Raw genomic sequence first — 17,191 nt, forward strand, 5'->3', positions numbered from 1 at the left:
GAAAGCCAACGTTTCGGCGTCATCATGACACCATTCTCAAGGCAAAGTGTGCAAGTAATGTGAAGATTTGATTTCTATAGTCTCTACGAATTAGCATAATAACAAAGGATCACAAGTTCTTCAAGTGAATACCTTTGTGTGAATTGAGTCCGTTTGCACGTTTAGGGATGGTTTAAATTTTCTTATAAAAAGCATCTCATTAATTAGGCAATCAAATTTGTTAAAACATTTAGTAAGCACGTGAAATTGTTCTAAAAGACAGCGAAACTGAGGAATCTTTGAATCTAAGGATTACAACATCTCCTGGAAAAGTATAATGTCTGGTCTTTCCAATAAAAAATTAACCGCTGGCATTAAATTTAAGCTCAGGTTATTTAATTAAATACCCTTTACCTCCTCAGAAGTTAAAAGAAATAATGTGCTAAGATAACCTTTGCTATGGCACTTGCTGGGTCAGTTTCACATTGACCCCACCAATTACCAGATCATCTTGGTGTGTCATAATATCTCTTTTTTTGTAATCATTTGCAGGATACTTCTGCCGAAGTGGCTCAACTGTGGCAACACCTGATTATGATGCTACCACCTTGTCTGACAACACAACATTGCTATGTCCACCTGGAACATTCAACTATACGGATGCAGGGCCATGTCCCACTGGTTTCTTCTGTCCTGCTGGAACAGCTGAGCCAGAGAAATGCTCACCAGGAACATTCAGCAACAGGACAAAGCTCTTCTCAACTGACCAATGTCAAAACTGCACGGCTGGAAAGTTTTGTGAAACATATAATTTGATAGAGCCAACTGGACCTTGTAGAGAGGGGTACTTTTGCCCCACGGGGGCATCACGGGCAGACCAGATAGAGTGTCCTGCTGGACGATATTGCCCCAAGGGAACATTTGAACCCAAACTGTGTCCTAATGGAACATTCAGAGGGCTCACAAAGGGTATTTCGGTTAGCGATTGCTTTAACTGCACTCCAGGACATTACTGCCAAGGTGTTGGACTTACTAATGTGACTGGTCCTTGTGCAGAAAGGTAAGTTACATACACAAATTCAAATAAACATCCAAAAGCCCTTCACAGGAGTCAAACCTAAGACATTTTAATTACTGAAACACACTGCCACAGAGCTACAAGAGACTAGAGAAAACTAGCATGGCCATTAAAACAGTGGCATACATTGTATTGTTATGATATAAAAATAACAAAACAAGGTTTTAGCTCGTTTTTCTTTTGCTTTTTTACCAATACCTTCATCACTTATTTTTATTTGTTTGTATGGCATAAAACCTGCCATGTCATTGCACATTACCCCTTGGTTTTAGTAATTCTTGTTGTATTGTGAGGTTAATCAGTAACTGTATGTTTACGGTGTACATGTAACTTTCTTGGTTTGGACAGGAAGGCATGATGTTGAGTTAAGTGTCTTTTTTTAAAGGTACTATTGTCCAGGTGGCAACAAAGTGAAAGATCCACAGCAGTGTTTTTGCACTGTGGGACATTTCTGTCCAGGAGGGACATCTGAGCCCATTCCATGTCAAAACAACAGCTTTGCAAAGACCACCCATGCAAAGGAATGCTCTTTGTGCCCTGCTGGATTCTTCTGCAAGATAGCTGGTGTTCCACAAAATTGCACGCAAGGTTTTTACTGCCCGTATGGTACTGGTATTGACTTAAAACCATGCCCCAAAGGAACCTATGGTGCACAGACGACATTAGAACAAGTCTCACAATGCAAGTCATGTGACCCAGGAAAATATTGTGCCTATGAACATGCTACCAACTACACTGGTGATTGTGCACCAGGACACTGGTGTGCTTATGGTGTGGACAGACCAGATCCTATTGGTGATAATATTACAGTCTACAATGCATCTAGTTATAATGACTCTTGTCCATACTATGACGGAAGAGAAACAGGCTATGGAGGTATATGTCCAATTGGACATTATTGCCCTCAAGGTTCAAAGGCACCACTTCTCTGCCCTGCAGGACAATATTGTCCTGTTCCAAAGCTCAGTGAAAGCTTGATATGCTTGGAAGGGTATTATTGCCCAGGAAATAACTCAGAATATGAGTCACGACCTTGTCCACAAGGGTATTACTGCCCTAATGGAACATCGCTTCCATACCAGTTTCCTTGTCCATCTGGAACCTACAACAATAGGACACGGCGAACAAGGATCCAAGATTGTGTCAGTTGCTCTCCAGGATTTTATTGTCCAGTTCAAGGTTTGCTAATGTTATTACTTTTTAATCAATTGTCTAATTTTGGCTATGTGTAATCTTCTTTACTACAAACCTGGTCACCTTGTAGTAAAAAGCAGAGACTGAGAATTAAAAGACTGATTTTGTTGGGAGGGCTGCTTTTAACTTTAAGCATGACAAACTGGTGCACTTTACATCAAATTATTATGTGGCTTCAGCAAGGTTTACCATTGAAAGTTCCTATTAATTACCGGACATTGTGTACATGTTCTTTCAGGAATGCCACTGCCCAATACAATGTGTGCTGCTGGCTACTTCTGTCGGCGTAATGCAACATCTGCCACGCCCAGCCAGAGAGAAGACGCTAACATCTGCCCTGTGGGACATTACTGTCCAAAAGGAACCGGAGAACCCAACAACTGTCCATTAGGAACATTTGGAAATGACACAGGTGAGCACAAGAAGAATAAAAAGTTATCTAAAGGTTTTATGAATAAAAATTACTGTAAAAGTCCATGTGTAAGCTGCATTCATAGATAAGCCACACCCCCAATTTGGAAGCTCGCATTTTCAAAAAAAAAAAAATAGAGACGACAAACTTTGAAGTTACAATGAAGCTTTTAATATTAATCAAACAAGGGCAAATAAGTATGGTTTCAAAACACTGACACGGTGTTGTTATGAGCTTTCACATCAATTAACTCTCTAGATAGCGAAATTTTACTTGTCGTGCCCCTATCGTGTGAGTTTACTGTGAAAAACTTAAAATGTTCTCTTGATGTCAATGATCAACAACAATGTGCTTCCAGCAGTCAACCTAGAGCAGTGTGAAGCAGGTACAAGGTCACACAGGTCACAGGTCATTGTTTTACCAACAACCCTAACCATTTACAAATGCTAACATTAGGCCTAAAAACTTTTTTTAGGCCTAATTAGGCTTAAGGTTAGCTTTAATAAATGTTTAGGATAATATTTTTATTATTTGGTAGAACAGGGACCTGCGACCTGTGTTTTGCACCTGCTCCAAATTGACCTGTCGGTTCAAGCAACCTGATTGAGGTTGAAACAAGTTGGTCCAGGTTGAAACAAAATAACCTAGTTTGGTTGCAATTTAACCTAAGTTAAAGATATTAATTAGGCCTTAGAAAACTCCAACCTCAGATGTTTCTGTAGATAAGCAGTACTCTCAATTTTTGATTTGAATTTTGAGAAAAAAGGTGCAACTTATACATGCCAGTACTTTCACGCTAATTAATTTTAAACTATGCAACTGCCATTATTTTTTCCACAGTCCTGGTTAAGTTTTTTTGCTTCTTATCTCTTTTGATTGTGTTTCATTGTCCCTGAAAGCTTATGCATAAAGAGGCCGAGGTGGATCTAGGGGGAGGGTGCAGGGCAACTGGTATACTGGAAGAGAAAAACCCTGGATCCCCCCCCCCCCCCCATCCTGAGAGGAGTGGTTGTTTAAGGCACTACTTTAACCCACTCACTCCTAAACCACCCTTCCATTGACATCTAAAATCATCCAACTTTAGACAGAGTAAAATCTGTCTCACTTCCAGGGATCAATGGGTTAACAAATGGAAGTCAGGTTATGTTGAAATGTGTCAGTGCGAAGAGGACTGACCCATAGAAGCCTGATGTCAAGTCGTTTTTTAACAATATCGAAAATGCAAAAATTGATTTCCAAGTGAAAGTCAAAGGGTGAGTTGACAACTCATTGGGTGAAGGTTGAATTGCGTTAAGTTTTGAAGTTTGTTGTCGTACTGTCAGTAATTATTTAAAAGTACAAAAGTACAGGGCCTGGTTGTTCAAAAGCAGATTAATGTTAATCCCAGATTACAAATTAACCAAGGAGTTTATTTCTCTACTCCCGAATGCTGTTCATCACTAATATTCAGGAAAACTTTACATTACAGGAAGTTGCTCTTGAAAAACAAAAGTAAGCAAAAGAAAATTTCACCAAAAAATTGACAACATGAAACAAAGGCTTAAGCTAATCCTGGATTAAGTTAATCAGCTTTCAAACAACCGGGTCCAGGACTGTAAACTAGAACTTCCAAAATCATTACTCAACAGTACAAGAAGACTTTAAAAATTCTGTGTTGTTGCCTCTTTGCTAAAAGACCACGCTTAATTTGTTTAATGCTAAAGGTGTAAAGTTAAATTTTACAACATGAGGAAATAAGTACTTGAATCCCAAGAAATTATTGCAGAAGCTTGCAGCTTCATGTCTAAGCATGAAGGAAATTTGATACAAATATGTGACCTAGATACTAACCTGGGAGTTCTATAAGCTCAATGGTTAGAGCATCTGACTGGTGTTACAGAGGTTGCAGGTTCAATTCCTTCCTGGGTCTCTGATTTCTCAGTTGTCCTTCGCCTGCTACCCATTGTCAACTCAATTTGGAAATTTGGTAGTTGTTATGAAAAGTGCTATCATCATTGCCTTAGTTTGTTATTATTGCCCAGTTATTCTGCTGAACCAAGTTTAGTTGCTCAATTTCCAGAAGTTCCCTTTAGCTCATTTGTAGAGTTTTTAAGCTACAACAAGTTGCAAAATTGTTGAGACACTTTCATTAAAAAACACCTTTTCTAGCTTCCAATGCCTGCCGTATCTAGAATTTAAACCTTTCCCACTTCCTCTCCCCTCTTCCCCTTTCAATGTTGACTGCTTAAGTTCCCAACATTTTTTGTCTTGCTAGCAACACTGATAAGGGGGGGAGGGGGGCTGCAGTGTGAGAGATAATAGGGAAATTAATTACACCCCAAGAAGGTGAAGTGTCTCCACTATTTTTGCAACTTGTTGTCTGATTGACAAACCTAACCCTAACCCCTAACCCTAACTCTGTTAGGGTTGCAATCCTTGCAAGAATGGTTCTTTGGAAGGTCTTACATGTAGGTTGAACTCCTACCAAGGAGCACTCAGATACTTCCGAGTATCCTCCAATCATCATTGGAAAAAAATCATCTCTTCAATTACATAATTGTGACATTTGTTGTAATGTAATCTTTCCATTATTCAGGTTACAAGGATGTCAGTGAATGCTGGAACTGTACAGCTGGTTTTCACTGCTCTCAGCCTGGAAGAGATGCCCCCATTGGACCTTGTGATGCCGGACATTACTGTCCGCCAGGTTCATCCAGTTCAGGGGAGATCGCCTGTCCCCCTGGAACATACTGTGAAGGAACAAACAAGGAACCCAAATTGTGTCCAGTTGGAACCTTCCAGCCAAACTTCACTAGAAGGAGTATTCAGGACTGCATCAATTGCACTGCAGGTCGGCTTTCCTTTCCTTTTTTTGTTTTGCATGTCAAGAGGGAATTAGGTCATCGGGTGAAGGTACAATGGCATCCATCAGAAGTCTTGCTTAACATGCAAATCATGGTTTTAAAGTTTTGTTTTTGAGGGCAGGGTGAGGTCTCTAGTACCTATTTAAACGATTTGCAACTGCTTATTAATATCAGTTGCTTATCCAACAGCAACTATCTTTCCAACTTTCATTAATTTTCATAAACTTGCTTTAGTGTAATGCAACAAATTATTGGAACTCAAGGAGTTAAGTGAACTTTGGTTGTCTTATGTTAGGTCAGTTTGATGTTGTAAAATCTTCATGGTTTGATTCTTCTTTCTTGGCAGGGTTTTATTGTTCTGCCCCAGGACTTCCTGACGTAACCAATCCTTGCAAGAATGGTTCCTTTTGTCCACAAGGCTCAGTTATAGAGGATCCATATGAATGTCACATTGGATTTCACTGTCCTAAAGGTAGTTCAAGACCCAAGCCTTGTCCAGCAGGATCATTCACAAATTCATCAGGCAGAGACAAGTGCGATCCATGCCCTGAAGGCTTTTACTGTTTCCCACTTGAACTTGATCGAAATGAATCTGTTGGATATCGCATTTGTCCTAGAGGTTTCTATTGTCCAGAAGGAACCGGCCTGGATTGGCAGTCGTGTCCAGCGGGTACCTACAGTGACAGGCTCGGCTTGTATAACCAGAGACAATGTAAAGACTGTGATGCTGGTAAATTCTGTGATGGAAGGAACCTTACATCTCCAACGGATTTCTGTGCACCAGGATACTTTTGCACAATAGGTAAGCAAACAACAATATTAATGATGAAACAAGACGCCTACAAGGGCGTATCCGTGGAATGCGCAAACAGTTAACACAAATTGTCCAGTTACAGTGAACTTCAAGTACAGGTAGACTTCGGAAAATGGCGAAAGATTGCTAGAAAGATACATCTGTAATATAACTTAAAGTTTTTTGTTGTAAAAACTCATTACTAATGTTACTAAATTTGCAAATGCAAACATCGAAGCCCTATTATTAGGTTATCAGGATACGGGATCTTTTGTTTATTTATTTTTTGGAAGGAGACTTAATTCAAATCCTACAGTTTTACTTGCTTCGTTAACTCCTTTCATCCAAAAATTACAGGATCAGCCTTAAATCATCCGAAAAACTTATTACAAATCACAGTTCAACAACTTATCATCCTGGGCCAGTTGTTCAGAAACTGGGTTTTAAAACGAGTTTTATCCTCAACTCCCAAATGCTGTTCAAGGCTGATATTCAGAAAAACTTTACATTAGAAGAAGTCAATCTTGAAAAACAAAAATAAGCAAAGGAAACTGTGACCAAAAAGTTGAAAACATGAAACAAAAGTTTACGCTAATCCTGGATTAAGGTAATTGGCTTTCGAACAACCGGGCCCTGTAATCGACGTCTGGTTCTGTAGTTCCTTGCAAACTGTATAAATTTGCCGTGGCGAAGACAAGAAGACAACATCCGTGCTCTATTTCTCTCAATGCTCAAAAATTCCGTAATTGCGTGTTGTATAGTCCAGTCCAAAGTTCTAATTTTACAATTCCATAATCTTGATTTCAGTAACGTTCCACAATAACTTAGAATTGGTAGAATTGAGGAGATACGGGATATTTTTTAAAGTAAGAACGCATTTTCCATAACTGTCAACTGAGCGGCGTTTTGTTTTTTCCAGGAGATTCAAGTCCTTGCACAATATGTAGCTCTGATAGTACACGACATTGTTTGGTATCGTAAATCATTACGGTGCCATGGTAGACATCTTTGCTATATACCCTCTAAGAAGACATGTGGTTCAGTAAAATACTAAGCCCAGAACGATTGAAGAAAATAACAGGAAATCGAGAAACATTTGGCTTCAAAGCCGATATGTTGATCATTTACAAGTTCTTTTTCACCACAAGCTTAAGCGTGTACTCTGAGCTCCTGACACCTTTCCAAGACCAATGTTACTAAAGTTTTTTTCCCTTTGCAGCGGGGTTAGTATCTGGATGGGGGACGTTAAAATATGCTACTTTTGCTGTCAGGAACATACGCCTAAAAATTCTATTTTAACGCTCAAAAATGCGAACAAAGCAAGGTACAGATTTTGCTAGCCTGCTTTATGCAAAACAAATATTGACGAAAAGTAAATAAATATTAATATGTAGTTTTTAAGGAGAGCAGAAGGAACTTTTAGGAAGTGTCCATCGAGAATAAAACAATTTGCCATCAGCGAAAAACATTTCGGGAGATTTTTGTTACGTTCCATCAGAGTTCAATTAAAATCGCAAAATCGGAAGTGACATCAATTTTAGCGGCCGCCTGTGATCAAGTTATACCTTGCGTGTTTACTGACAACTCACGAAACAAAGGATACATCTGTGACAAAATGACGGCATAACACCTGGTTTTTGTTAGTGCGTTTTTTTTTCTTTCAAGTGTTATAAAGTTCGACAAGATCTATGTGCGAATTTAACATAAAGATCACCATTGTTGATGCCAGTCCAAGTGTCAGCTGAAGTTAAGCTTAGTACTTGGATGGGGGACGGCTGCGAAGTCCTCGAGACGGCGATAGCTAATTCGTTTTTTTTTAACTTGATTTCATTTTTTATCTTGTTTGGCCGTTCAAAGCTATTTTCTTATTTTCTTTCTACGTCAAAACGGCGAACAAACTGGTTCCCAAGAAATATTGGAGTACGTATTCGTTCTATGCAAAATGCTTCTAATGAAGTATTCGTTCTATGCAAAATAATAATGTTCACAGTGGAACACACAAGTACGAAGCAAGATCTAGAAATAACGTAGAAAATTCTCCTTACCTTTAAAGCTTGCCTTTCTCAAAGAAAAAGCATCTATCCACTTTATCGAATAGTTTAATACTGAAACAATCATGGCGGGCGGAAAGATTCTATTATAAACGTTTGCTTTCACCAATCTGACGGAAGTGTGTCACGGTGGCCGAGTGGTCTAACGCGCTAGCAGAGAAAAATCGTGAAGGCTTGGGAAGTATGGGAGTTCTCGTCGAGGCAGGGAAGTTTGTAAATACCGTAGGGAAAATAAATCAGTCCACCCGATCGGAGATTAATTCTAAATCCGTGGGGTATGCACATTTGTGACTACCAACAAAAAAAAGATTCCAGCCCGGTTTTAAGACGTGGATGCCTTCGGCATTCCACGTAATGATATACATTTGTGTTGTATGAAATGGATCATATATGAACTGCGGATATGAAATCAAGTGAAGCTATGATCCTCGCAGTTATGAATGCAATTTTTGCAGTTGTGTAAAGAAGCCTAAAAAATTCAGGACTTCAACGGGGTTTGAACCCATATATGACCTCACAATACTGGTCCGACCAGCTCTAACCAACTGATCTATGAAGCCACTGACGTTGGGAGCTGGTCATTTGTTGGTTCCAATGTTCCCGTGAGGAATGAATCAATGATGAAATGATATATGACATGAATCATATATGAACACGGGTCACAGAAACACGACGGGTCACGGGTTCAAACCCCGTTGAAGTCCTGAATTTTTCAGGCTTCTTTACGCAATTGCAAAAAATTGCGTTCATAACTGTGAGGATCATAGCTTTACTTGAGAAATATTAATAGTGAGCTCAGTGTCTCTACACACTCAGTTAGTTGTAGAAACAGTCTTCATCTCCAGGTAGAGTATCGATGTATCAACCTAGCGCTTTCTATGATTAAGTGGGTTAAAAGTGGAATGGATAATAATTGAGCAGACTTTGAGCAGATCAACCCAGTATAAACCTAGTCCCCAGTTTCCCAATGAAATCCGCAACATCATGGTAAAGAAATGTGAAGTAGACTGTAATGGTGAAAAGTTGGCATTGGTTGAAGTCATCTTTTTAATTTGCCTTACCTTGTACAAAACACAAAGGCTACCAGTACCTGTTTTATTAAGTACACTATTTTAAAACATTTGCTTTATTGCGTTGTTATTTTATATTATAGAGTACCGCAACTCAGTGTACTTCCCAGTTTACCCTTCTTTCTAATGATCATCTTCTCTGTTTGCATTGCAGGTGTTCCTGTGAGGAAGCCTTACATTGATGGCTACAATAAAACCAACAGTTCATGTCCCAATCCTACATTCCTTGGTCAGTACACTGGAATTGGTGACATTTGTCCACCAGGAACCTTCTGTACTGCGGGCTCCAATGTACCTGAAGACTGTGCTGCTGGAACGTACAATGACGAGAGTGGGCAGGATAAATGCAAGCCTTGTCCATCTGGCTTCTTCTGTCTGGGACGAGCAGCCACATTCATCAACAGTAGTTGTCCGAGTGGTCACTACTGTCCAATCAACACAACTCAACCCTTCCAGTTCCCATGTCAGCCCGGTACTTACAACAATCTCACAGGACAAAAGACTGTTTCATCTTGTGTGTCATGTCCTAAAGGAAGCTACTGTGAAGGCTATGGAAATTCTTGGCCAACAGGGCTCTGTAGTGCTGGTTGGTGGTGTAACGGGAGTGCAACATCTAACATGACTACCACTCGGGGAGGAAAGTGTCAGCCAGGTTATTACTGCCCTGAGGGCTCCTCATATCCAAGAGAATGTGATGGAGGCAAGTTCTGTGATGTTGCAGGTCTCTCTGAACCCAAAGGGAACTGCACTGCAGGATATTACTGCAAACTAAGAGCAAGCAGTTCTACACCTTCTGACGAAACTGGTGGCAAATGTCCGCAAGGACATTACTGCCCTGAAGGCTCCACTGACCCTATACCCTGCAATCCAGGGACATATTATGGTGGTGATGGAGCTACTAGTGCAAGTGCTTGTGTTCTGTGTACTGATGGCTCCTTCTGCAATTCATCTGGTCTTGCTGCTCCTGATGGGCAATGTTCTCCTGGATACTATTGTCCAGCTGGACAGTCAGTTGGCACACCATCATTGTATGTCTGCCCACGTGGACATAAGTGTACTGCAGGTTCTGGAAGCCCAACAAAGTGTGAGTCTGGTTTCTATCAAAATGAACTTCAACAAGACACTTGCAAGACATGTCCCGAACGATTCTACTGCAATGCAACCTTTGGTGGAGTGGAGAATTACACTTTATTCATTTGTCCAGAGGGGTACTACTGCCCTAATGGGACCCGTTTTGCTGAAGAATTCCCTTGTGCAATTGGTACTTTCAATAACTTGACTGGACGAGCAATTCAGAGTGAATGTACAGCATGTCTTCCACGTTATTATTGTGGCCAGGCTGGTTTAACTCATCCAAAGACTCTCTGCAGTGCTGGATACTTTTGTAAAACAGGTAATAGTTAGAGAGACATGAGTGTAGCAAACTGGGTTTTAGCTTTTTTGCTCAAGTTAAGTCCTTGAAGTAATTTCACTTGGTCTTGATAGGCAAAAAAAGCAAATTAAACTCCACTGCATCCCTCATTTCCTTCTATCTTGCATCGTGATCGGTTCTTATTGGTTGACTGGGCATCTTTCTACAAAGGATCTTTTACTTGTGCTTATAGGTGCCAGGTTAGCAACTCCCAACCAGGGAAGTGATGCAAACATTTGCCCACCAGGACGATATTGCCCTGAAGGCACAGATGAACCAGAACTTTGTCCAGCCAGAACATTTAGCAATGCATCAGGTAAATGAAGCATGCATTCATGTTTGTTTATGCATTCAGAGGTTTGGTAATCTTACTTTACTCTAAGGAAAACACGTTTAGAGGTGAACCTGTCTTGAGTCAAAAAAATTGACAGATTTTTTCATTTCTGCAATTGAAGGAACATCTAAAAGGGACACCCTGATTTTCTTTTATTAGTATAATTTATGTTATTTTCCCGAAAATTTATTGTCATTTTGTGCAGTACAAAAATACGGTATAAAAAGTCTTTGTCACATTCTGATTTGTTTCAGGTTTGCAGAACTCTAGTCAATGCACCCCTTGCACAGAAGGATATTATTGCCAGTTTGCTGGTCAAACAAATGAAACAGGGGTATGCCAGGAAGGTTATTTCTGTGTCCAGGGTTCTGACAGTGCTGAGGAGGAGGTCTGTCCAGTCGGAAAATACTGTCCAACTGGCACTCATGTACCAAAAAACTGTCCTGTTGGTACATTTTCTAATGTAACTGGCTTGTGGAAAGCTGAGCAGTGTATTAACTGTACAGCTGGATCATACTGTTTTGAACCAGGACGAACGCACCCCTCGGGACAATGCAGAGCCGGGTTTTACTGTCCTAATGGGTCTAGTGTTGATAATGCTGTGTCGTGTCCTATTGGTCTACATTGTCCCACAGGTGAGTTCTGGGCCAATTAAGTGCAATGTTACAATCTCACTCAATTTGCCTTGAAACTTTGTTGCAAGGAACGTTTTTGCATTGCCAGTTATGTTATTCAATATGTGTTACACTGGCAGCATTCTCAATTTAATGCTGTGCTTTCTATAATCGCACGAGGTCATTGGAACATTTTCACCCAAGCAAAAGTAAGAGTATGTTGTACTAGGCAATTTGCAACTTGGGTCCCAACAAAATTGTTTGTGTGAAGTAGGGCGTAATATGCCATCAATTCTATGTCCTGTGATTCTTTCCAATAAATTTCTCTTTTTCAATGAGAAGGAATTCTGGTGAGTATATTTGGAGTGATGTGAAATATGGTGTCTTTTTTGAGGAGGGCCTGTGGGCAGTATGCTGAATGTACATGTAATCATGCATTATAGGAAGTGCCACTCCAAAGGACTGCCCAGCCAAATCATTCACCAATGCGACAGAGCAATCTAGTTGCCAAGACTGTCCTGCAGGATATTATTGTGTCCCTGAAAATGTAACTGCGGGTGATCCCAAATCAGGATATCACGCCTGCCCAAGGGGTTACTACTGCCCCGCAAGAACTGGGCTGGATTGGAAATCGTGTCCCCGTGGAACATTCAGCAACATGACTCATCTTAGCTTGGTGACACAGTGTGAGGACTGCCTTGGTGGAAGGTATTGTGGAGAGCTTCATGCCACCAAACCAACTGGCGAATGTTATGGTGGTTTTTATTGTGAGTCAGGGGTAGACAAGCCTGATCCAATAAATTCAGTGAACGGTACATCTTTGCTCGGCAACTGCTCCATACTTGGACTGCATACAGGTGAACAGTCTCACAACTTCTTTCTTGCAATTTATACATGGTTTTGACGTCACAGCGGCCATGTTGGTGTACAGAACAATAGAGAAATTGGGAATTTGAGTCATTTATAATGCAAAACACGAGACATAATTTTCTATTGTTTTGTGCAACAACATGGCCGCCTCTTCATGTGACTGAAAACCATCTATACATCCTCATGTAATTTCTAGTGGTTTATAACAGTGGTGTATTTATATGGTACCCAAGGTCTAGATTCACACCAGAGGTATCATTTCTTTCCACAGAAAAAAATAATGTTTGACTGCTGTTTCCTTGTAGGTTTTGGTGGCAAATGCCCAACTGGTCACTTCTGTCATAAAGGATCTACTCTTCCAGAGCCATGTCCAGCAGGAAGTTATCAAGACCAAGAAGGTCAAACTTATTGTAAACCCTGTCCTGCTGGCTATTTCTGTCCAACCAACGCTTCCACCTTCAATGAAACTATCTGTCCGCCTGGAAGGTACTGCCCTGTGAATACAAGTATTCCAATACTATGTGATGAGGGCACATTTAACAAGTTGACTGGGCAAACAGAGAAATCTAATTGTGTCCTCTGCACTGCTGGCAAGTACTGTGAAGGCTCCGGACTGAGTGCACCAACTGCAGACTGCTTTGGTGGGTGGCACTGTGTAAATGGATCCACAAAACCGACTCCAGATGGAGGTAATTTTTTTTACAACATTTATGTTAACTGTTAGTTTTTAATATGACTGTGACCACCTGTCACCTTTCTACATGTCTTGATCTGAGGCGGGTTGCTCGATGCCTGATTAGCGCTAACCATTTGTTAAGAGCTATCAAAACCTATATGTTGGGGTGCAGGGATGGTGCAGTGGTGAGAGCACTCGCCTCCCACCAATGTGGCCTGGGTTCGATTCCCAGACTCGGTGTCATATGTGGGTTGAGTTTGTTGGTTCTCTACTCTGCACCGAGAGGTTTTGTCCGGGTACTCTGGTTTCTCCTCAAGACCAAAATTTGATTTGATTTCCTTCAACTTGTTACTTTTAATTTACAGTGTCCCCGATTAGTGCCCTACGGCGCTAGAAGATTAGACACTTAAATAAAGTTCATTTCCATGATATTTAACCCTGGTATTTAACCCTGGTTAGTGCTAACCATACATGTATTTCACGCAACCCAGGCCTGGGTTGTCCAGCTAAACACGGATGTTTTTTAAAGAAATGATGGTGCTGTATTGATGGGGAGTGAAACATGGAAATTTGTTTTATGATACAAGTTGATAAATTAAGGTACATACATGAACCATGGGAAATAAGAGTTGCAAATTAACAAATTGATGTCACCTGCTCGTGATTTCCACAACCATTTTGACGATGTTTGACACAATTTATCATCAATACTGTAAGAAGAGAGATACATTAAAAAACTGACGTCACTTCATTTTTTACAGAAATTAGAATACTCTTATTTTATTTTTATTTTTTTTATAAGCTTGGCCAAAAGGCAGGGTAGCCTCAACAGAGCGTGAGCTCCTAATCAGAGACCCCAAAGAAATAATAAGTACTGAAAAATTACAAAAGTACAAAAAATAACAAATTAAACAAATTACAATAAACATTGATTACAAGCGTGACACTAACAGCAGAGACCGGCACCAAGTGAAGAAATTGGCCGACATCGGTGGCATTTGACACAGATGGATTTGAAGGTCTGGGGCCGATCAGTGTCAAAGTATAAACCAGTTAGATGCTTATAATTTTCATCTTCTTGATGGGTAGCCAATGAGGGTGCGAGAATTTAGGCAGTTATTGTAAAACTGGTTTTTCAAGCATGAGGCCTTTGTTAACTTTCTTACGATGGTTAATTGACCTTTAGCAACTTGTTTGTGAAACTTTTTTAAGTGGATGTGGAGGTTGTTAACCCGTTGACTCTTGAACCAGCCCGCATTTACGAGTAAAATCGTCCGGCATTAGACAGAGAAAAATCTATTTAGTGTCACTCGCAGGAGTGCTGCCTGTCCAGACTGTTATGAATGACTGCAGCCACCCTTGTAGCAATACGGCTGAGGCAGACTAATGTACCCGATGGTGTGACATTAGCAGGTTCAGATGCACCGTTAGGGCACCTTTGCATCTCTATCACAGCCTTCTCAAAACCGGCCGGTCAATGGCTCAATGAGCCGCCTCCTCAGAAAGCTTGACTATCTCCTTCCAGTCAGAAAACGTCAGACACAACACATTTTTAGCTCGAACGTAAAGTCACTGGAGATAATATAAAAGCTTGAAAAAAAGCTTGTTTGACGTACAAATTTGCGTCTGCAATTTTTTTTTGTGTCGCGCACATGAAATGTTTATTTAACCAACATTCCAGTATTTCTTATCAGACTCTATGCAAGTGTCAATTCCATAGGTGAAATCCCCCAGATTGCACTAAATTGCATCTGTGAGTGTCTAAATTTAAAAGATTCCCTATGGGAGCATGCCGCAGACCCCCTTAGAAGCTTGCATCCTTTGGGCACTCGCTTGGGTGCCTTTAGCACCAAACCGTCTCCACTTTCCTTATGTTGTGCTCCCCAAAAATTTTTGAGAAGGCTGCTGTCAGTGTGTTGTGAACAGAAATTTATCACGTGAATTTATTGTTCCTTGAATCTTTGACTTCAATCTGTGTTCAAGAGATCTCTCACTTTTGTTTACTTTTTACATTTGCAAAGCTAACTGAAACCTGTTTTATTTGTTTTAATCTTTTCCTCAGCTCGTTGTCCAGTGGCTCATTATTGTCCCAATGGATCAGCATTGCCAATACTGTGTGACCGGGGAAAATATTGCCCACGTGAGGAACTATCTCAACCAGAGTATGATTGTGAGGCTGGCTATTACTGTAATTCAGGTGCTAGTCAGGCACGACCAACTGATGGAAGGAGTGGAGATGTGTGCCCAAAAGGAACTTATTGCCCACGGGGAAGTGGTGCTCCTCAGAATTGTCCCATTGGAACATTCTTAAACAGCACAGGAAACCGGTAAGATTTTTAAGCCATTTTTAAGCCATTTTTAAGCTGATATCACTGTTGTTTGGAGTAGGTTAAAATCATTTTACTTTATTAGATAATGACAGAAACCCATAATGGTTGAAACGTGTAACGGCCCCTTGTGTGCTGGGAAGCAAGCTTCTGAATATTCAATTTGCTAAGTACCATATTTGGAACAACAAGAGCGAGGGGTTTCCTAATATGGTACTTAGCACTGAAACATTCAACCAATCAGTTCGCATTGAATATTCGGAAGCTGTGAACGCGCGTTACACGTTTCACCCCTTATGGGTTTCTGATAATGAGTTGTTTTTGATACAGATGAAGCCGATACATATTCAGCTATTTGCTGTAAATCTCATAGGGCCAATAGTTTAACTAACTGTCCATGTTGATTAATATGTTTTATCTTCAGTTTAGAAAGGAGATTTTAAGAGACCTTACACCTTACAAGGGAGTCTGATTGTGCCATCACCTGCCATAGTGGCTCATTGATTTAATAAATTAGCAAATTTAAGAGTACATGAATTACCTGTGTCCCTCAAAGCCATGGCAGTGTTCTTTACCTGCTGATCCCTTTGCCATCACAAGCCTGGATCTTCATTTTGCTTTTACCCTAATCTGTTCCAACAGGAACATCACTGATTGCCAAGACTGTACTCCAGGATGGTACTGTGGTGGCAGTGGACTTTCAGTGCCTACAGCACCCTGTGCACCTGGTTACTATTGTACTGGAGGGGCAGAAAATAGCAGTCAATATTTGTGTCCTGAGGGACACAAATGTCCATCAGGCAGTTCTAATCCTATACCATGTGGTGCTGGCTTTTATCAAAATTACACTAGACAATCAACCTGCAAGGTTTGCCCAAGTGGTCATTACTGTAATAATACGAATGGACCTGTAATCACATTTGAAATTTGCATAGAAGGTCATTATTGTCCCAGTGGAACAAGGTATGCTGTCGAGTTCAAGTGCCCTCCTGGAACATTCAACAACAGAACTGGTATGGATGAAAGGGCAGATTGTCTACCATGTACTGGTGGCTATGTTTGCGATGAATGGGGTCTTGTCAGGCCAAACAGACTGTGTGCTGCTGGGTATTTCTGCCGAGAAGGTGCTAACACTACAACTCCTAACCTTGGAGACAAGGCAAACATCTGTCCTGCAGGACATTACTGTCCTGAAGGTATGAAACCTTTTGTCACACTTTGGTTTAGTTTTGTATCCAAAGATAGGAAGCAAAGGTTGGCTAGCTTGTCTAGTCTGATTTGTATTCTGTATTGAATATTGTCTTTTTGCTGTTCAAGGCATCTCAAAGTCAATTATATTACAATGTAGGTCTCTGCAGAAAGGCTCTTCTCAGAGACCACCTTGTTGAACTCTGATAAATTCTGTTATTATTAATACACTGGTCTTAGGTCTATAAGGTGCTCCCCAGCATCCACATGCACTCAGCACCTACATTTTGTTCTTTAAATATAAGTGAAAACGTTGTTTGCACAATTGCACATTTTTTATGCTTGTAGCGA

At 40.5% G+C, this 17,191-nt stretch overlaps 1 protein-coding gene across 1 annotated transcript in view; it reads left to right on the plus strand.

Moving 5' to 3' along the window:
* LOC137983612 (uncharacterized) overlaps window positions 1-17,191 on the plus strand; it is an 85,799-nt gene that overhangs the window by 28,334 nt on the left and 40,274 nt on the right. Inside the window, exons 24-35 of the mRNA XM_068830760.1 lie at window positions 532-1,039; window positions 1,443-2,236; window positions 2,490-2,663; window positions 5,239-5,493; window positions 5,853-6,308; window positions 9,575-10,813; window positions 11,025-11,147; window positions 11,420-11,800; window positions 12,223-12,636; window positions 12,955-13,338; window positions 15,388-15,652; window positions 16,295-16,848. Coding sequence (XP_068686861.1) covers window positions 532-1,039; window positions 1,443-2,236; window positions 2,490-2,663; window positions 5,239-5,493; window positions 5,853-6,308; window positions 9,575-10,813; window positions 11,025-11,147; window positions 11,420-11,800; window positions 12,223-12,636; window positions 12,955-13,338; window positions 15,388-15,652; window positions 16,295-16,848 — 5,547 coding nt within the window. The remainder of the gene's footprint in view (window positions 1-531; window positions 1,040-1,442; window positions 2,237-2,489; window positions 2,664-5,238; window positions 5,494-5,852; window positions 6,309-9,574; window positions 10,814-11,024; window positions 11,148-11,419; window positions 11,801-12,222; window positions 12,637-12,954; window positions 13,339-15,387; window positions 15,653-16,294; window positions 16,849-17,191) is intronic.

The sequence above is a fragment of the Montipora foliosa genome, chromosome 13, assembly GCF_036669935.1.
Source record: "Montipora foliosa isolate CH-2021 chromosome 13, ASM3666993v2, whole genome shotgun sequence".
In the NCBI taxonomy this organism is placed as follows: Eukaryota; Metazoa; Cnidaria; class Anthozoa; order Scleractinia; family Acroporidae; genus Montipora; species Montipora foliosa.